Below are 17471 nucleotides of genomic sequence, written 5' to 3'. Positions count from 1 at the left end.
TCTCTCCCCCAACAGCATTAACTGCCCTGTTAAAGCAAACCACAGAGACCCCCCATTTCTTCCCAAGAGGTAAGAGCCCTGGTGCTGCCCACCAGCCAGCTGTAGCTTCTATCTTCCAAACTATCTCGCCACGACTTCCTCCAAGTATAAACTAGGGCCATGCTTAGCTATCAAAGTCTTCTGCAAATGTTTGGGTTTATTCTTCAATGTTCCTAGAGTTGTCACAGAACTTTAAGATAGCACTGCACTAGGAAAACAGAACAGTCTGCTGCAGGTTTTAAGGCCAACTTCAATGTAAACTAGACTGGGTGGAAGTAGGTTACAATAGATATTCCGATTTAAAAAGGAAAACATTTAATCACAGATGAAAACAAGAACGTGGTTACCTCTCTAACAAAGTGCAGAAACAGTAAAACACATTTATTTTTCCATTTATTGGCACTTATTTGAAAAATAGCATAAATATTCAACAGAAGAGAGACAAGTTGACCCACACGCAACTATTAAACTCCTCTACTGATGCACCTTTTAAAAAAGACTGGAAGAGACACCAGGAGGTTCAGTCTTAAAAAATAAGCAAGATTTTAGAAAAAAAAAAAAAGTCTCGCCCTCACCACAAAATAGTGAATGCACAGCGACTCTTTGGCACATACCTGAAATAGCGAAACAAACTATGCCATATTAGACAGAGCAAACAGACATTAAACACAAGCTTGTCCGTCTGCCACAGGGATGAAGGACAGTCTGAATTTAAAAAGGAATGGCAATCGGGACGTTGACTATTACAATAACTTAAGAGGAATGAAATCATAACTAAACCATGTCATATCTTACTTGAACTGAGTAACACTATTAAAATACATTCTATTTTCTTTCTACAATAAGGACACACAGAAACTGGTCACCGGCCCTCAGGTCAGCAGGCCTTTGCCCTCCAAGTCATCCATTTCTAATTCTGATGACTGATGTCAATCAAAACTTCATCCATGTGAACCTTTCACAGCAGAGTTCAAAGTGAGCTTTTCTCCAACCTCAGGAAGTTTCTATACCTCTCTCAGTTCAATACACATTACAAAGATTCAGTGTTTAAAAATAAAACATTTTTCTTACTAACCGCTCTGAAGAGAAGGCTTGAAACCACATAGTACAGACACACACAGATGTACAAATGGGGACGCAGCTGGGGAAACTCAATTGCTTAACAGGAGTCAACAACCAAAATGAGGTTGCCACTGGAAAATCTGACATGTGGCTTATGGTGGGGTTTGCAGATTTCTCCTCCTGTCTGGGGAATTTCAGAGTTGAGCTCAGGATGCCTCAACGCACTGACTTTTCAAATACAGTAAAAGAATCCTGAAACATCTCAGATTACCAAATTCTAGGCTTCCGATCAGTGTCTGACATTTTCAACAGCAGAAAAAACTTGATGCCACTGTTTGACGAAGTGGCATGAGACTAAACATAGATTAAACATGTTTGATCACCTCGGTCTGTAAAAAGGCATTCAAGATTCCTCACTGTATTTGTCCAACAGAAGTCATATGAGGATGAATACTGTCTGTTAAAATAAAGCACTTCTGAAGTACTAAATACTAAAACCTCAGGATTTAATGTTTTATTCCAAACATTATTACTATTTTTCCCTATCAAAAGACCTTTAACAGAGCATCTACCACTCTAACACATCATCTAAATGGGGAAGAAAAAGAAAGTAATACAAAACCTCAGAGGAGTGTTCCACACCTCATTTGAATTTAGTCACAATAGCAGTCATGATCATGAATGAAATCCAACATACAAATTTAAGTTGACAATTCATCAACTTGTTCTTTTGACACCTATTAGAACACAGATTTAACAGCCAATCATAACAGAACACAAGAATCAATTCCCCCCCCCCCGAAACTCCCCCTTTCATATGAGGAATAAAAACCATAAATATCTTACACTCAGGGAATAAAAAGAAATTAGTAAGCTGCTTCCTTAGTTTCAGACTGAGGACAAACGCGAAAGTTATCTGCTACTACATAAGCACCAGCTTATGTTAGTGAGGACACTGCCTGGTGGCTCTTGGAAAGCCAAGTCTTCCACAAGCAGAACATACACACATTCTGTACGTCACATTTTGTAACTTACGCCAACAAGACAATATCCATTATAAATCAACAGCTTGCTTACTGATGATAGCATGAAATATGTCTGCAATTCAAATGCTTACTGTATTTTAGTAAATGTCATACAAATCACTAGAAATGTGAATTCCTCCTCAAGGAACTATTCTGGAAGTTTTCTAGAAATAACGACATTTCTGGAAGTTCCTATGAGGAACAGAATCAGTTAAACACAACAGAAAGTCTTGTTGATATCCAGCTTGTTTCCTGGTGTCCATTAGCAGACTTCTGTTTCTCAATTAATAGGTAACTTAGCCATAAGATCTACTGGTAAAAAAGGAGATCTGGAGTCCGATAGTGAGACTGGAGAGTCTGTGTTGGTGCCAACTTCAGCTGGTGAGTCACAGGAAGAGCCTGCACTGCTTCTGTTGTCATCAAGAGCATGTGACGACAGACTGAAAACAGAGTAACACGGAGGTATGAGGAATGTAAGGTACTCTTTCTGATAAGTTTCAAATACTAGCTTCCATTCATTATAAAGCCATTTTAAAAAATGGTCGCCTTTGAAAAAACAGTAAAGCCCTATGGTTTGAAATAAATCTGCAACTACTCACCCTGCAGTTACTTCCAAACAGATAACATGATGCTAACTAATTTCCTCCTTCAGCTCACACAGGAACGACGTACAGATTAGAAGCACCAGGCTGAGCAACCCATTGCAAGCTCTACCCCATCTCCTACAAGGTCCTGGGCTAGCATATATTCAGAGGCCTCTTTTGCCAGGAGAGCTGATGATAAACTGTACGCACTGGAGTTGTACCGTTCACTATGTATTTCATAGGACACAAAATTGTAACTACAGGTGATAATGATCAGTAATAGCATCGAAGTGTTTTTTTTTAAATTACCATCTTCTAAACCAAGATGCAGCAACTGAACCTGCACTGCTGTGCCTGCTGTGGATAGGGTGTGCAAAAATTTGATGTCTTGAAAGTACCTTTAAAACACCTGTTTTATTGCTGCCACTGCAATGGGCTCAAAGCTCGTGCACAGCTATGTACATTAGCTGTATGGCAAAAAGGACAGAAGTACCGTAAACAGCCCTGCCCTGACAGTTGTGTGAGCACTCCCTAGGTATTACTGACCTCGTGACTGAAATACTAAATCAAAATCTCTTACTATGCAAAATCATTATGATTTTTTAACCTAGTATTTTTTATCTCTTCCTAGCAGAGAGGGTCAGACAGACTAATTTTCCCATGCGATTAAGAGCAAGGAAAAAGAAAAAAGAAGAAAACCACCCCAATCTACCCACAAGTAATCAAACATGAATGCTAATGCAATTTGAAACTCAACTCCAAAAATTGCCAGCCATGAGGTATCTTTTCCTAAACAGGCCCAACTTCCACATGTGAAGCATGTTAACAGTCAGTCCCAGAAATCATAAAATTGTAGCAAATATTACTCCCTGTTTACTGTGATAATTTCAGTGCTGCAAAATTATGAGATAGCTGTATTAAAAGAACAAAAAACCAAAACCCCCCAACTTCAAGCATAATCATTGCGAGATGAAAAGACTTGTAATGCTTCTGATGAGATCCACACAATAAATAGCAGAGCATTTACCATCCCCCAAGGTCCACCTGATGTGAAACTTCAGGGGAAAGCATGTTGGTGGATCCTTGGAATAATCTTTTTGGATGATCTTCCATCTCTGTTACACCTTTGGTAAGAGATAAGGAGTGATAAAAATTACTACCCATTTAAACTAAAATATACTTCCAATGTACTCTACAGAGTAAACAGAATAGAGGTTCAATCTTATTACAATAGATGAGAGATTATTTTATATGTGTAACATAGAAGTTTGATGCTGAAATTTTAAAGACTATTTCTTGGAAACATTTTACTCCAACCTTCAGTAAAGTTTAGTGACTTATGAACTGAGGTTTAGTTATCAGATATTTATTCTTCAGTAGCAAAGCAAAATCTTTTTGTTTCAGTTTATGCAGCGATCAGTTCACTGACTAGCTCCACCAATGCAGAGAAGCCGAGAATAAGGAAAGCTTGTCTTCCTCTTGCAATCAATAAAAACAAGGTTCAGGATTATCACTAAACTTACATATTGATTCCCAAATACTCTAGAAGAAGGGAGAATAAATATGTGCTTAAACTGGCTATGACAGAAATCTGATAAAAGTACTTTTAAAGTTTTCTCAGAGCCAGAAGTGTTCTGTTACAAAGGTGAGGCATGAACATATAAAACGAGATACAATAAAATTACCAGAAGTTAAACTTGAAGAAAAACAAAGGAAGATAAAGAAACACTTCCCAGTAAAGCTGCAAGGTGTCTACCAGGTCTCTGCATAAGCTTTTGGTTTTGAAGAGTGATTTCAAATCTATAGTACCTGTGTGCTTCAGTTAGCCAGGACTTTCAAAATTTTCTATTTGTTCAGTTAAATATACCAATAGTTGTATTTCTTGTTTTGTTAAGCAGGTTACATTAGTTTTATCAGACTGATATGAATACAGCAATGGAAAGGCATTTGAACAGAACAGCTATTCATTTTATGGAACAGTAAAAACTGATTTGTCTGCTTTATCCCTACCAACCATTACGTTTATTTGGTTATCTGTAACACCTTCTATTTCTAGTCACTCTGAAGCGCCAGCACCAAATACTGTACCTTTTCTTTTTATTGACCCAAGAACACTTGGTCGAATGCAGTTAATTGGACTCTGGCTTCTCCTGCTAAAAAGAAGGCATATGCTATACTGATATCACCACTAATAAAGGAAGACTGAAAACATGTAAAAAAATATACTCTGATAAACTACCAAGTGGAAAACATTAAGAAAATAGGCATTAAACCAGCTTATCCAAAATAAGTCCTTCCCACCCCCCTCCCGAAGACGGACAAGGAAGTATGGACCCTAACAGAAAAAGTTTAATCACATTATTTCACAGCTGGGGCAGTCTAAAAGCCACGTCTAGGCACTGACCAGATCTCAGTCGACAGGCTACTCTGCTGAGCTATTAGGGCCTAATAAAATTTAATTGTTTGCCCACGTCACTCAAAACAACATCCAATGCAGCTAAAACCAGAATCAGAAACAAACTGAATCTGTTTGTTTCGGTTTCATTTTCCCTTCAGATTCAATTCAGTTACATAAATGTGATTAAGAACAATATAGAAACTACACTGAGAAGACAGATGCCACGACGCAGTCCATTTTCCCAGTTTTATGACATGAGGATTTTTAGAGCGCTGTAAAATCTAAAGTTTACATGAATATATAAAGTTGTATTTGTGATTAGAAATAAATTATGTATATAAATTTCTGGTATTTCAAAAGCCTACTGTGAACAAGCTATGCCAATTTGCTATTATTGACATGATTGGTACTTACCTTGAAAATCGCCTTGTTGGACTTGGGCTAGGACTTGGAGGTAATCCACTGCTACTCACCAAACTTTGCAAAGAGGGTGAGAAACATTGCTGAGAGTAAAACAGTTTGAGTTATTTATGTATAAACACTATCACACCCATATGGTAACAACTGATCCTTATGGCAGGTAAATAAGCAACCCATTAGCAATTTAAGCAACCAGTCAATACGGCTGGGTATACCGAGATACCACTTTTTGTTACTGAGTGTTAAAAAATTGGACAGGTTCATCTTCATGCAGAATACATGCAAATTGAAAAGGATTTATTTCGCAAAATAGGAATGTATGCCCCTTCCTCTTATTCCAACAGGAAGGCAAGTAAAGAGTAAGGTCTATTAACCACAGATTAACAGTTGAACAGTCTACAGAAATTCACATCCAGAAGATCTGCAACTGCTAGCTGGTATTTTCTGTTTAGGGGTTTTAGGGTTTTTTTTGTTTACTCTCTAGTTTCTTGTTTGCAGCTGAGGTAGAAAGGAGCAGGTGGCTTCATCTTTTGCTACTAATTCAGCTGCATGTATTTAGCACTACTCAAGTTAAAGCCATTATTCCCACATTTTGCTCACCTTGCCTATTCCTCTGGTAGGTGAGGGAGCTGGAGAAACTGGGACAAAGTCTACTTGCTTTGGTGATGATGATTTTTCAAAATCATTGTCGCTCTGTAAATAGTACATGTAAATAATCTTATGAGCAAGTACTGCAACATGAAAAGGACTGATTGGTGTGGAATTGAGTACGATTCCAAAGTTATCCTCCACCATGTTAACAATTTTTAGGTAGCCATTTATAAGCTTACACTAAACAACAACAACAAAAAAAAGCAGAACATGGAAGAAAATTTGAACAGCCAGACATCCATGCAATTTTCTTTTGACACACCAGCCCAAGGAAGCCACATGTATCCTTGAACAACGATAATTCTGGGCCTTGTTAGTGTGAAAAATTGTTGATCAAAAGCAGTGATATACTAACACCTTAATTGCAGGTCAAACTATCAAAGAAAATATTGAGATGACAGAGTCTTTAGTGTCCTGATACTGATAATAGAAATACAAATTAAAGCACGAATGCATGCATTACCAGGCTCAAGCTCTCCTCCCATGAGTGGCTCATCTGCATTGCTACTTGCACTTCCCTATAAAGAAGAAAAGAAATTTAATGCAGTCTTCTATGGGCCCAGGACAATAAGTATTCTAGTTTGCCTTAATGCTTACCTTTCACGTACTGTTTCTCTGTTCATCAAATTCATTCCTTCTTCCTAAAATATTAGCAGATGAAAAATTAGATTTAAAAAAGTGCTTTGCTACAGCAAATCAGAAAAGCTCTAGTTTCATTTCACTTTGGTATGCAGAAAATTTAATTCAACTCAGTTAAGCAACAATAACCTTAAGCTCTCACTACACAAAAAGGAGCCAGGGGGAGAAGATGGGAAAGAGATATAGCAAAAGAGACCACTGCATAAAAAGTGCTTATGTGAGTTGTTATTTCTCAACCAGCTTTTTTATTTTCATTACTGTCCAAGAGGTAGTTACAAAACTGAACAATGATATTATGAACCAAAAATTCTGCACACTCTAGAGTATCTTTATGCAGACTTGCATAATATTATTTCACAAAATGGAAACTGGTACAGATAATCCTCAAAAGCATGGCTGAATTCTTTACCTTATTCTAACTAACTAGACACTTGTCAGCATTTCATTTGCAATACGGTGCATTGTACACAATGAATTTGGGATTTAGTAGGTTTTTTTCTGAAGTACCCATAAAATATTACTAAAACGGATCAAAGGTGTAAAATTAAACTAAACATTAACACCAAGTTGAAGTACAAACTTGACTCAATCCCCTCGAGATAGATACCATTCCTTAAAACTAACTGAATGCTACCCAGTCTGTTGAGTGAATTAGCATTCCCTAATACAGACCAGTTCAAGAATAGAAGTTCAACTAAACATCTTCACAATCTTCATCATATGAAGAGTCTTACTACGTGTAATTATTGCTAAGATTTGAAAGACATCAGAAGTAAATCACACAGGTTCCCATCTCTGCAAGTATTCAAGATATGGAATTTCAACTTGTGAATTTAATGATCAAACATAAATTAGAAAATATAATTGTTCACTTTATTAAATGTATGGAACAAGTATGAATACAGAAGTATTTTCCAAAAACTGAATTACCAACTTTATTTCATGTAATATAGCAGAGCCATAGGAGTTTATTCCCTTGCTTTCATCAAATTCACATATTAATCCTAAGCCTTACGTTGATGAAACAGCTCTACAACTGACCCGAGTGTTCAAGTCTCTCTAAGCCAGTAAATAATTTACATAAAAGCAAGCAGTTATTTTCTTCAGGTTTATTATGCATACACCTTAAATACCTGAGATGGGAAGCAGAAATGCCTTCCATCACTTCAGATGTCATACCCTGAAAATGCTGTCCAAAGTATTAAATCATTTTCTTAACTTTTCACCCTGTAAAAATCAAGCCTATCCATTGAAAACTAGCAAGCTAAAAAAAAAATAAATAATACATATGTATAAAAAAATCAAGCCTCTCCAAGCCAATTTAATAAATATTCTACTGTCAAAAAGTGGACATATAAAATGGAGGAGGCACAAGAGTTTGAGCTTGTTGATTTTAAAACTTGACCCTTGAGACTGTGGTCTTTGTCTGGTAGCAGTGCTATTTAAGCCTACCCAGATATTTGCTACACCCCCCCCTCCCTTCTTAAGTGTTTGCTCTGGTGCCCTTCCCCCTGTGCTCCTGCTGTGACAGCACAAATACAGTGATCTGGATAAGAAAATTATACAGATGAAAAATAGCCCAGCCAGAAGAGTCCAAACTATTTTTTAGCCAGAGTGCTTCCTTATCCAGTTCATTTTCTGGCTGCACAAAAGTCTTGTGGCAACACAAGTTAAGGAACACTTTGTTATTGGCCCTGAATATTTATGCTGGCGCTGCTGCCAAAAACTTGGTGAAACTACCCTAAGGGTTTACATTAAAGGCTTCCTTTCTAAAATGGCCATTTTAAGATTCCTCTTTCTCCTCAAATCTTCTTCTTAGTATAAGATGCGTGCTAAATCATGAAATTTGCAACTCTGCAGACAAGATACAGCTTTTACTTTTGAGAACACCCTGAAGTGACAGACTGCTGCAGACTCTACTACAGTTTCAAAGTAAAATGTATAATAACCATTTGAAGGACTTACACGTTAACTGCAAATAAACCAACCACCTCTAAAAAATAAAAAAATATTTAAAAAATTAGAATCTGTGCTTGCCTGTTTGATTTGATGAAGACGACTGCTAGGAATACGGATAGGAGATGATGGCACAAACTGCAAAACAAAGCCACATACAACTGAAACATGCTTAGAAACTACAGGAGAAGAGAGGGAAAGGTGCAGGAATGTTAGTAACCATGCTATAGTGCTATCCCAAATGAAAAAAATATTAACACCTCCAAACCATTTATAACGCTCTCAGGATATATAAACTACATTAATTACTTACAAGGACATGATGATATATATTTCCATATTATACTGCTTTGTATGCTCACAGATGGTAATTGGTATCGGTTTGGCTTTCACTTCATTTCCAGGCAACTAGAAGTCACAGCCTTCTCTGCAGAATTAAGCTGTGTTCAACCAGCACACTACCACTCTTCATATATACAGTTGCATAAATATTTTCATTTAAGTGATTCAGAATATTTTCATTTAAGTGATCCAGAGGACTCCCCAAAGATCCTTTAAAAATACAAACCCAAAACAACGCATTGTGCAAAAAGGTTTCTGGATTGTTGTCTGCCTATAAACAAGTACTTGGACAGGTAAAAAAAATCAGCTACTAGACAGCTAACAAAGAATTAAAGACCTTCTTTATGGTTTCTCAAAAGCTTCACCAATTGGGGTGAAACCAGAGAAGATGCCACTGAAAATGGTCTTCTGTTAATTTTGTCAGTTTTGCATCAAGATCTCACTGGAATACTAGGATCCAAAACTGCACACTCAAACCCAAGTAATTAATTATTATTTTACCAAAATATAGTTACCTTTCATGTATTTTCCATCCCTCAAGTATCTGACTGTCATAACCCATTCAGGGATAAAAATTTCCAAGCTACAGCTTTGAACAGAGGTTTAACTTCTTTGCTGTAAGCTGACAACCCCTCCAAAAGACAAGATGTCTTTTTAAGTTGGATGTGCGTTCAGCAAGTAAGGTTTGTGCTATTACTAAGTGCTTATATACTTTATGCAGTATGAAGCTTCCTCCCTTCACAAAACAGCTCTTCATTATGCTAATGCTGGGAAACTAAGAAACATTCAGTTAACCATTTACTGCAACATCTTCATGGAGAACACAAAGATTTTGCGGCCTTACACAAAAGATTACGGTAAGTTATCACTGACTATTAATGCTTCATATATCCAGAATCCTCCCGCTAAAAAAACAAACATCAAGACATCACGCCCTTCCTCTCACAAAAGATACTAGCCCATGAGACTCACACAGAGGATGTCAAATGTTTGTGCCAGAATTTAGTCGTCATAATATATACTACTAAAGTCTAGTAGCTATAATGCCTTGATTTGCTACTTCTCAAGTCCAGTTTAGGTCAGCTTTACTATTACATCAGGCTCCCCAAAATCCAGTGCACCTAAATAACAACTCCTCCAAGCTGTACCAGCCAACATGGACCTTGAGTCGACCTCGATTCTCACACAGAGAAAAGGATTCAGACAACAGGACATTCCTGCCTATTCACTCTGTCACTCCACAGTAGAAATTTGTTCCACTCATTCTATTCTAATTTTATGACTGTGCTCCACATACTTTAAGGTTTAACATTAATAGAATATATATGAAACCCGTGGCTCACAGTGTAAAATAAAAATAATCAAAAGACAGTTAAGTGTCGTTTTGCAGGATCTAATGCACTGACTACACCCACTAACTCTGAGGATCCTACATCTCATCTCCAACAAGTAATCATCCTTATTTTGTCCATGCTTAAAATTCACTTTTCCCCATTCATAATCCTTTGATTTAATTCTCCTGAAAAGAAACCTCAGACTTTTTTGAACGGATACTTGCTAAAGCAGACTGAACCATTTGTTAAAATTACACTACCCAAATCCCCAGTGTTTTAAGTGAGCACAAAGTTTAATAAAAACCATCACAAACTATTAGACTGTCATATGGCAGAGAAACCCCTTCCCCAGTAGGTTAAACAATGTTTTCCAGTGAAGGTAAAGTTTCAGAAGCGCCAGCCTGGCAGGCACCACTGCCAAGGTGCCCTGCCCCACGCGCCTCTGCCCTTCCTTCCACTGCCGCCCCTGCAGTGCTCCCTGGCTTCTGCCAACACAGGCATTTCTGGGGCTTCAAATAAACAAATAAATACATCAACCAGCTTTTGCTGAAACAGTACCTAAACATCTAACCACAGGCTAAAACGCTTTGCTTAAACAACAAACCAAAAACCCCAACCACACACAAAAAACCCACCCCAAAACCCTCAAAACATTTATTCCCTAGAAGCCACTGATACCTTCTGGAAGGAAATCAACAGCAGACACCGAGCCTAGCTGACCCCTCCTCAGCAATTACATACAGTGTCAGAAACCTGGAGATTAAGTCCCGGCCAAAATGGCATAGCTGCCCCTGCAGTCATCATTACAAAAGAGTTGGAGTCTGAGACTTGGAGAAGCTACCCAAAAAAGAAAAGGTTTTAGAATTCAGCTGAGCAACTGGGACAAGCACAACAGCCCTGAAGATGCAGTTAGATAGGATATAACCTTCAGTTATCAGTATTTTAGCAACTACCATTGTTTCCATGACAGTGAACACAACACATTATACAATTAATCATTTTTTTTCCCCCAAGGTTTAACAAAACATAAAATTTTAGCTGTACTTATAATACTAAATTAACAAAGTTTCAGTCACTTACTGAATCTTTTCACCTCTTTATTAGACCTTACACTGCAATAAAACTTGAGTTAGTTTTCCTAAACACAAAAAAATTTTTTTGAAGTACACTTTATCCCCTATTTATTGTAAAATCTAATTTACCAAATTAGATGTCATCTAGCTCCTTAGAATATCTCTTCAGATCATAAAACTACACTTACGTCTTTGCTACAGCAAGAATACCAAGTGAGGTTGCTTACAGTCCTTAATGCTGAAAGTTTAATTGTTTTCACAAAATCATTTATCTACAGATGATCCTGGTTTAAGACCACAGAAGGATAAGATAATCTCTAGACTCTTTTCCAACTCCATCCTCCCTGACATTTTCAAGAGAACCATAAACTAGACCATAACCAAATAAATATTTCAAAGTGGACCAGGCACTGATCTAGCAGTCAATGGAGCACTTGATTTTTAGCACAAGTAAAATAACTGTATTTTGTCAGCACCTGGTCAGCTTGGAGTGAAGAAAGTTAACTTTCAGGATGCTTTTTAATAATCTTAAAGTGAGGTGAAGGGTTAAGGACATCATCCCGTGAAGATGGGAACACTGGTTCAGTCCAGAAGGCTGCAGCTTCTGTTAGGGACAGCCAGCCAGAAGAACTAGCCCATCAGTAAAATAGTTCCTGCTTCCCAGCAAGTTCCAGGCAATGCATCCCAAATTAGCATCTTTTTTGCCCAACAGTTGCGGATCTTCAAGAAGCAAACACAATAAACTGAGATTTTGCTTTTGTTTCTCCTTTCATCTGACCACAGGCATAAACAAATTTAACCTAAGCTGCCACTCTAAAAATGTATATATAAAGAGACTGTTTAAGAAATCTTTACTGTAATACATTCTACCAGGTTTCATACCCTAGCAGGAGAAAGGCTTTTCCACCAGCCTTCCTAGACTTTGACATAACTATTCTGGTTCTGATACAGATGCAAACCTTTACTGAAGTAGTTGTCCTGATTTTAAACCAGAATTTTAGCTAAGGGGCATCGGTCGAGAAAATAGGAGAGTAGTATTCTTCAATCAGTAACATGGGGCTAACAAATTCCTTCTAAAGCATCTTCAAAAGGTAATTAAGAAACAGGATAATTGCTGTTAGCATTACAGGGACTTTGTTTCCCATACTTAAACTTGACACCACTTGTCTTACACTCCAACATAGCTTAACTTTTCCAGAACGTTAATAATCAACTGAATGTAGCTGGGTGTTATCCTGCATCTACTGGCTTCTTAAGGCTGTCTTACGGGAAAAGTTACGTTTCTGGTTATACATATAAGTCTGACCAAAAATTCCTTTTAGGCAGGGGAAATAACTACCCTGTATACCCTAACCATTTAAGGGTTAGCAAACCACACTGTCTATGTGAACCTGTGCAGGTGTTCTAAATCAGTCAAAAGCACACCTTTCTACCACAATTTGTACAATACTAAACCAATACAGTATTTTGTCTGGGCTGCATCACCACGGGTCTAGATTATTATTTTAAAGACTCAGATTTTGGGAGCTGTAATAATAGAAATCAGAGAAAAGTTGAAATCACAAACGAGCATCTGTAAGAGACATGGAATCATTAATTCTGGAAGTCTCAAGATCCATGTTCTATCATCCAGTTCCATCTTATTGTATCAAATTGTTGATTACAACAGTCTATACAGTCACTACTATACAGAAGACAAATTAAGATCAGAGCATCACTGTCTTTTTTTAAACATCAGAAATTATTAACACATTGATTACTGAACAACAATACATCCACATAATTAATTTTCTTTGCAAACTACCTTTCTTTATCTTAGAACATATGCTTGCATTTTATGAACAAAGTTATGGTCACAATGAAACGTAAGTACTCTCTAAGGCTAAATGGTCTATAAATAAAATTTCACTATAGCTACAGCATATTAATGTCACAGTCTAGAGCCTTGTTTCTGAAAACACGTGGTATTAGTTTCACAGACTACAATCTCATTTTCTTCTTTAATCCTGTATGCACACTTCTGCTTTGGACCTAATGTGGTTGGTCTAATAGTTTTCTTACCAGACTATGACGATTCATAACTGTGGTACTGTTCCTGCGGGTTCGCAAAACGTTAGCCTGGAACACCTGTGAATTATCGCTGTGAAAAGAAACACTTGTCAAATGCAGAAGCCATCTCCCTCCTATCAAAAAGTACCTCTTAATATAAGCTCAGTTTCAAATGCTATGACAGCTACCATTTCTTGACAAAGCACTCGAGAGACAGATACATAAGAACTCTTCGAGCTTGTTGGCAGAGTGGCAACCAAACTGCTCTTCCCCCAAGTCCCAGCTACCTCAGTAAATGATTTTAATTAATCATACTGAGTCTTCAGAATAAAAGAAAAATTGTTAAGGCTAATCACTTCTGTGGGAATTTATTATGTTTGGAATGGCTGCAGCTTGCACATTGCTTCAAACGTCATTCAACAGAACAAATTTATAAACGTTATATAACTAGCAACTGAAACCACCATAGATAAAATAGAATTTAAAAAAATACAGTATCTTGATAAGTCTTATCACTACAAACACTTAACAAGTTCTGAACTTTTTTCCAAGAGAGGTTAAACTAAACATACAGTAAAACCAGTTTTTAAAGCCCTAAGACTTTTGACCACAGTCAGGCTTCTAACCAGGAAGCAGCACATCCATTTAAAAACGCAGGATTAGCTATCTGATATAAAATGAGCTCCTTTCTCAAGGCAACTTTAGTTCTATTGCTTCCTAAAGCAAATTTCACTGGTCAACACCAGTGTAATCATCAACCATTGATCAGCATTTAATGAATGTGACTGCAGAAATTCAGTTTTATGGTTGCTAGAATAAAAATTTTGAGCCACAATCCTACAATCCCCATGCCTAAAATTTACCAGCACAGGCCAAGAGATCCAAACATAAGATTGTAATTAGATCTAAATTACAAGAAGTCACTGGATTGCATCTTCTTGTTTCAGCTGCTAACTTGGGATGAATGAAAGCACTACACAAGTACAATTTCTTAAAACTAATCTGACCAACATAATTACCTTGTTCTAAAGATTGATAATCATTATGCATTTTCAAGACACAACACTTTCCGAATCCTCCAGTTTAAAATGCACCAGTTAGACACATAAGTTTTAGATCACTTTTAGCTGGTTGTAAATAAAAAACAAACAACGCATACTGTGAAATAAAAGCCAACAGCAACTGGCATACGCACTGTGCCTTTCACCAAGAAGAATGCAAAAACTCTCTTTCTCCAAAACTTCCAGTACAAATGACCAGACATAATTTACAATTTTCAAAGAGGTTTTACTCAGTTTACACCCACAAGAGATCAAACAGTTGCCATTTCATAGGGGGTGGAACAGGTAAAATTTAAGGGAACCATGACATCATTTTTAGATATGAGATTTACTGGCCAAGGCCAACAGATAAAACTAACTTCTTTTTAGTGTAAGTGTACTGGTTGGTATACAAACACAACACAAACAATACATCCTGAAATCAGGGGTCTGAATCAAGAAAAGAGGTTGGAATGATTCTGTAACACATTACCATAGGGTGAGTTCAATATCCTGCGCTAACTAAAACAGAAGAGAGGGAGAGAAAAAGCTCTGCAGATATCCTTACCTTTAATCTCCCTTGCAAACACATCAGAGATGGTCAGATCTCAGACTTACCTTTCACAGAAAATCCTGACAATTCCTATTGAAAATCAATTTTATTTGGCATGAAAACAAGAGTCAGAAGTTCTGTGCAAGGTAACTTCTGTGATCTAAAATATTGCGCTTAAAAACGTTCTCTGGCTCTATGGTAACTCATTCTCCAAGCTCCTTACTAAACCTGTTAATGAAGACGTCAAAACAGGAGGCAAAGTAGAAAAAGCAAGCTGTTCAAGAGTAAGAGCTTTTCTTTCAGTTTACCCAACAAAACCATTCTGGGAAAAACTGAGGTTTCTTGCCAAGAGCTGCAACCCTGCAAAAACAGTATTCTGCTGGAAAATTCCTAATAAACAGGCAAACCCCTGCAACCACCTCAAATTAGTTTAATGACATTTCAGTTTAATTTGTATAAAACCCTAACATATAGCGTATGCACAGTTTTGAGGCAAAAGCTGAGGCTTACCATTCTACCAGCCCAAACCCCGAGTGAAACAATTTGTTTACAGCACGGTTATGGGATGCTTATTTGTTTTAAAGGAGTAAAGGGTCTCACAGTCCTTAAGAAACAACTTGTGAAAGGCTGAGAAACATCTCACCCCGTTTACAGATAGTTTACCTGGTCAGAAATCTCCCTGAGGAATAACTGCCACTCACAATACTTCTATACTGCATTAAAATGTAAACTAACAGTTGTTTTCTTACGATTGTGTAAAAGAACCACAATTATGTTTACTTAACATTAAGTCATGACTGAACAGGCAAGAATCAGTGTCTTCTCTAAACTGTTAACTCACCGTTAACCATTTGGGTACAAAAGATCTATGAGGTTTGTCACTTGATATCTAGTCCCTTACAGAAACACAAAGCTGAAGAAAAAACCTGAAGTATTTATCACGTATTTTACTACATTTAATGAAGTTTATCGTCAATATGCTCTCCCAAACTGCAGACATACTACTAGCAGAAGCACAAGGACTACCTCAGATGGTAGCCACACCATGTAGCTGATGGGGGCACCTCCCAACTGCAGGACAGCCCAGAGGAGGCAAGAAACAGCACCCTGAGTTAGAAACTTACGGAAACACAAAACTATCCAAGAGACCATGCATATCTGAGAGCGTTACCCCCTGCCCCTGCCTGGGACTGCCACTGCCTCTGCTCCATCAGCTGCAAGAAAGCTAAACCTGGAACACATGGCAAACATCCAACCCCCTGGCAGGTACCACCTGCCACAGGCCGATGGCAACAGCCTGGCAAAACCACCTGCACCGCTCCTTGTGTTTCTCCCCAGGACAACTGACACGCTGTTTTACACTAAATGTAAAACTTTTTTCTCTCTCAAGGCGCCATGAAATGACCTTCAACGAATTCACCCGGCTGTTCTGAAGGCATTTACTGCAGTAAGCACACGCGGTGCAGAGGCATTTCGGGGTCGGACTTGAACCATGAGGGAAAACGGCAGGGTCGGTGCTTTATCTACAGCAACGGCCACGGACCTGGCAACACGGCTGTGCGCTCCTCAGCTACACAGCACAGCCGGGTGACAACAAGCCAGGCCTTTTAACGAAGCTACAGCACAGCGGCCGCGGCGCCCTCGCAGCCCCGGGCACCGGGAGGGGCACCTCGCCGAAACGCCCCCGGCCCGGGCTGAGCCCCGCGTCTCCCTGCGGGACGCCGGTGAGGAGCTGCGGCGCCCAGCGGGGGGGGCCGGGCAGACACGGGGCAGCCCGCGGGGCGGCAGCCAAGGCGGCCAAACCCCCCGGGCCGGGCCCAGGCGCCGCCGGGGCTGCGGGGCCGCCGCGGGCCGGGCCGCGCCGCGCTCACCTGAGCCCGTGGATGAGGGGGGCGCTGTTGGATCGCCTCAGGCCGCCCCCGTCGCTCGGGGCCGCGGCGCTCCCCGGCGGCAGCTCCAGGTCCAGCTCCATTTTCTCCTGAGCCATCGCGGCAGCGGCGGCTCCGGCTCCTCCCGCTCCGCCGCGATGCCCATTCACTGCCGGCGGCCGCCGCGGCTCCTCATGCCGCCGCTCCCCCCCGGCCAGGCGCGGCGCGGCCGCCCCTACAGGCCCCGCGGGCGGCGCCGCAGGCAGAGTCCGGGGGCGCGCCGGGCCCGGCGAGGGGGGCGGCCCCAGCAGCGCCCCATGCCGCGGGCGGCCCCTTCCCCCACCCGCTCTCGCCGATGGACGAGCCGCGCCGGTGCCGCCGCCTCAGGGAACCGAGCGCCTCGGCCCGGAGACCCCCCCGCGGTCGCGCAGCGCGCAT

The 17471-nt window shown here is 39.6% G+C and overlaps 1 protein-coding gene across 3 annotated transcripts; it reads right to left on the bottom strand.

Annotated features, from left to right (window-relative positions):
- Positions 1–415: 415 nt before the first annotated feature.
- Positions 416–17405, bottom strand: LOC121097234 (P2R1A-PPP2R2A-interacting phosphatase regulator 1-like). Of its 3 annotated transcripts, XR_005830873.1 has the most exons (11): positions 17037–17254; positions 13585–13663; positions 8856–8912; positions 6777–6820; positions 6643–6697; positions 6129–6221; positions 5523–5611; positions 4799–4863; positions 3738–3834; positions 3109–3177; positions 2485–2566 (listed from the first exon to the last, which is right to left on the bottom strand). XR_005830873.1 is itself a non-coding variant. In XM_040613940.1 (10 exons), exons 1-10 carry the CDS (start codon positions 17150–17152, stop codon positions 2407–2409), a joined length of 855 nt encoding a protein of 284 aa, XP_040469874.1. In that variant the 5' UTR covers positions 17153–17405; the 3' UTR covers positions 416–2406. The 3 variants fall into 3 exon arrangements, 2 of the variants coding, with proteins under 2 accessions (XP_040469874.1, XP_040469873.1); XM_040613940.1 differs by lacking the exon at positions 3109–3177 and having other exon boundaries at positions 416–2566; positions 17037–17405; XM_040613939.1 differs by lacking the exon at positions 3109–3177 and having other exon boundaries at positions 416–2566; positions 4799–4860.
- Between the last annotated feature and the right edge of the window lie 66 nt (positions 17406–17471).

Source organism: Falco naumanni, chromosome 14 (assembly GCF_017639655.2).
Source record: "Falco naumanni isolate bFalNau1 chromosome 14, bFalNau1.pat, whole genome shotgun sequence".
Classification (NCBI taxonomy): Eukaryota; Metazoa; Chordata; class Aves; order Falconiformes; family Falconidae; genus Falco; species Falco naumanni.
This window is presented reverse-complemented; position numbering and strand designations above follow the sequence as displayed.

Coding starts and splice junctions, on each gene's coding strand:
- LOC121097234 (XM_040613940.1), bottom strand. CDS start 17,152: ATGGCTCAGGAGAAAATGGAGCTGGACCTGGAGCTGCCGCCGGGGAGC. Junction 6,222..6,642: donor GGGAGGAGAGCTTGAGCCTG/GTAATGCATGCA, acceptor TACTATTTACAG/AGCGACAATGATTTTGAAAA. Junction 2,567..3,737: donor CAGGTGGACCTTGGGGGATG/GTAAATGCTCTG, acceptor CTCTGTTTTCAG/TCTGTCGTCACATGCTCTTG.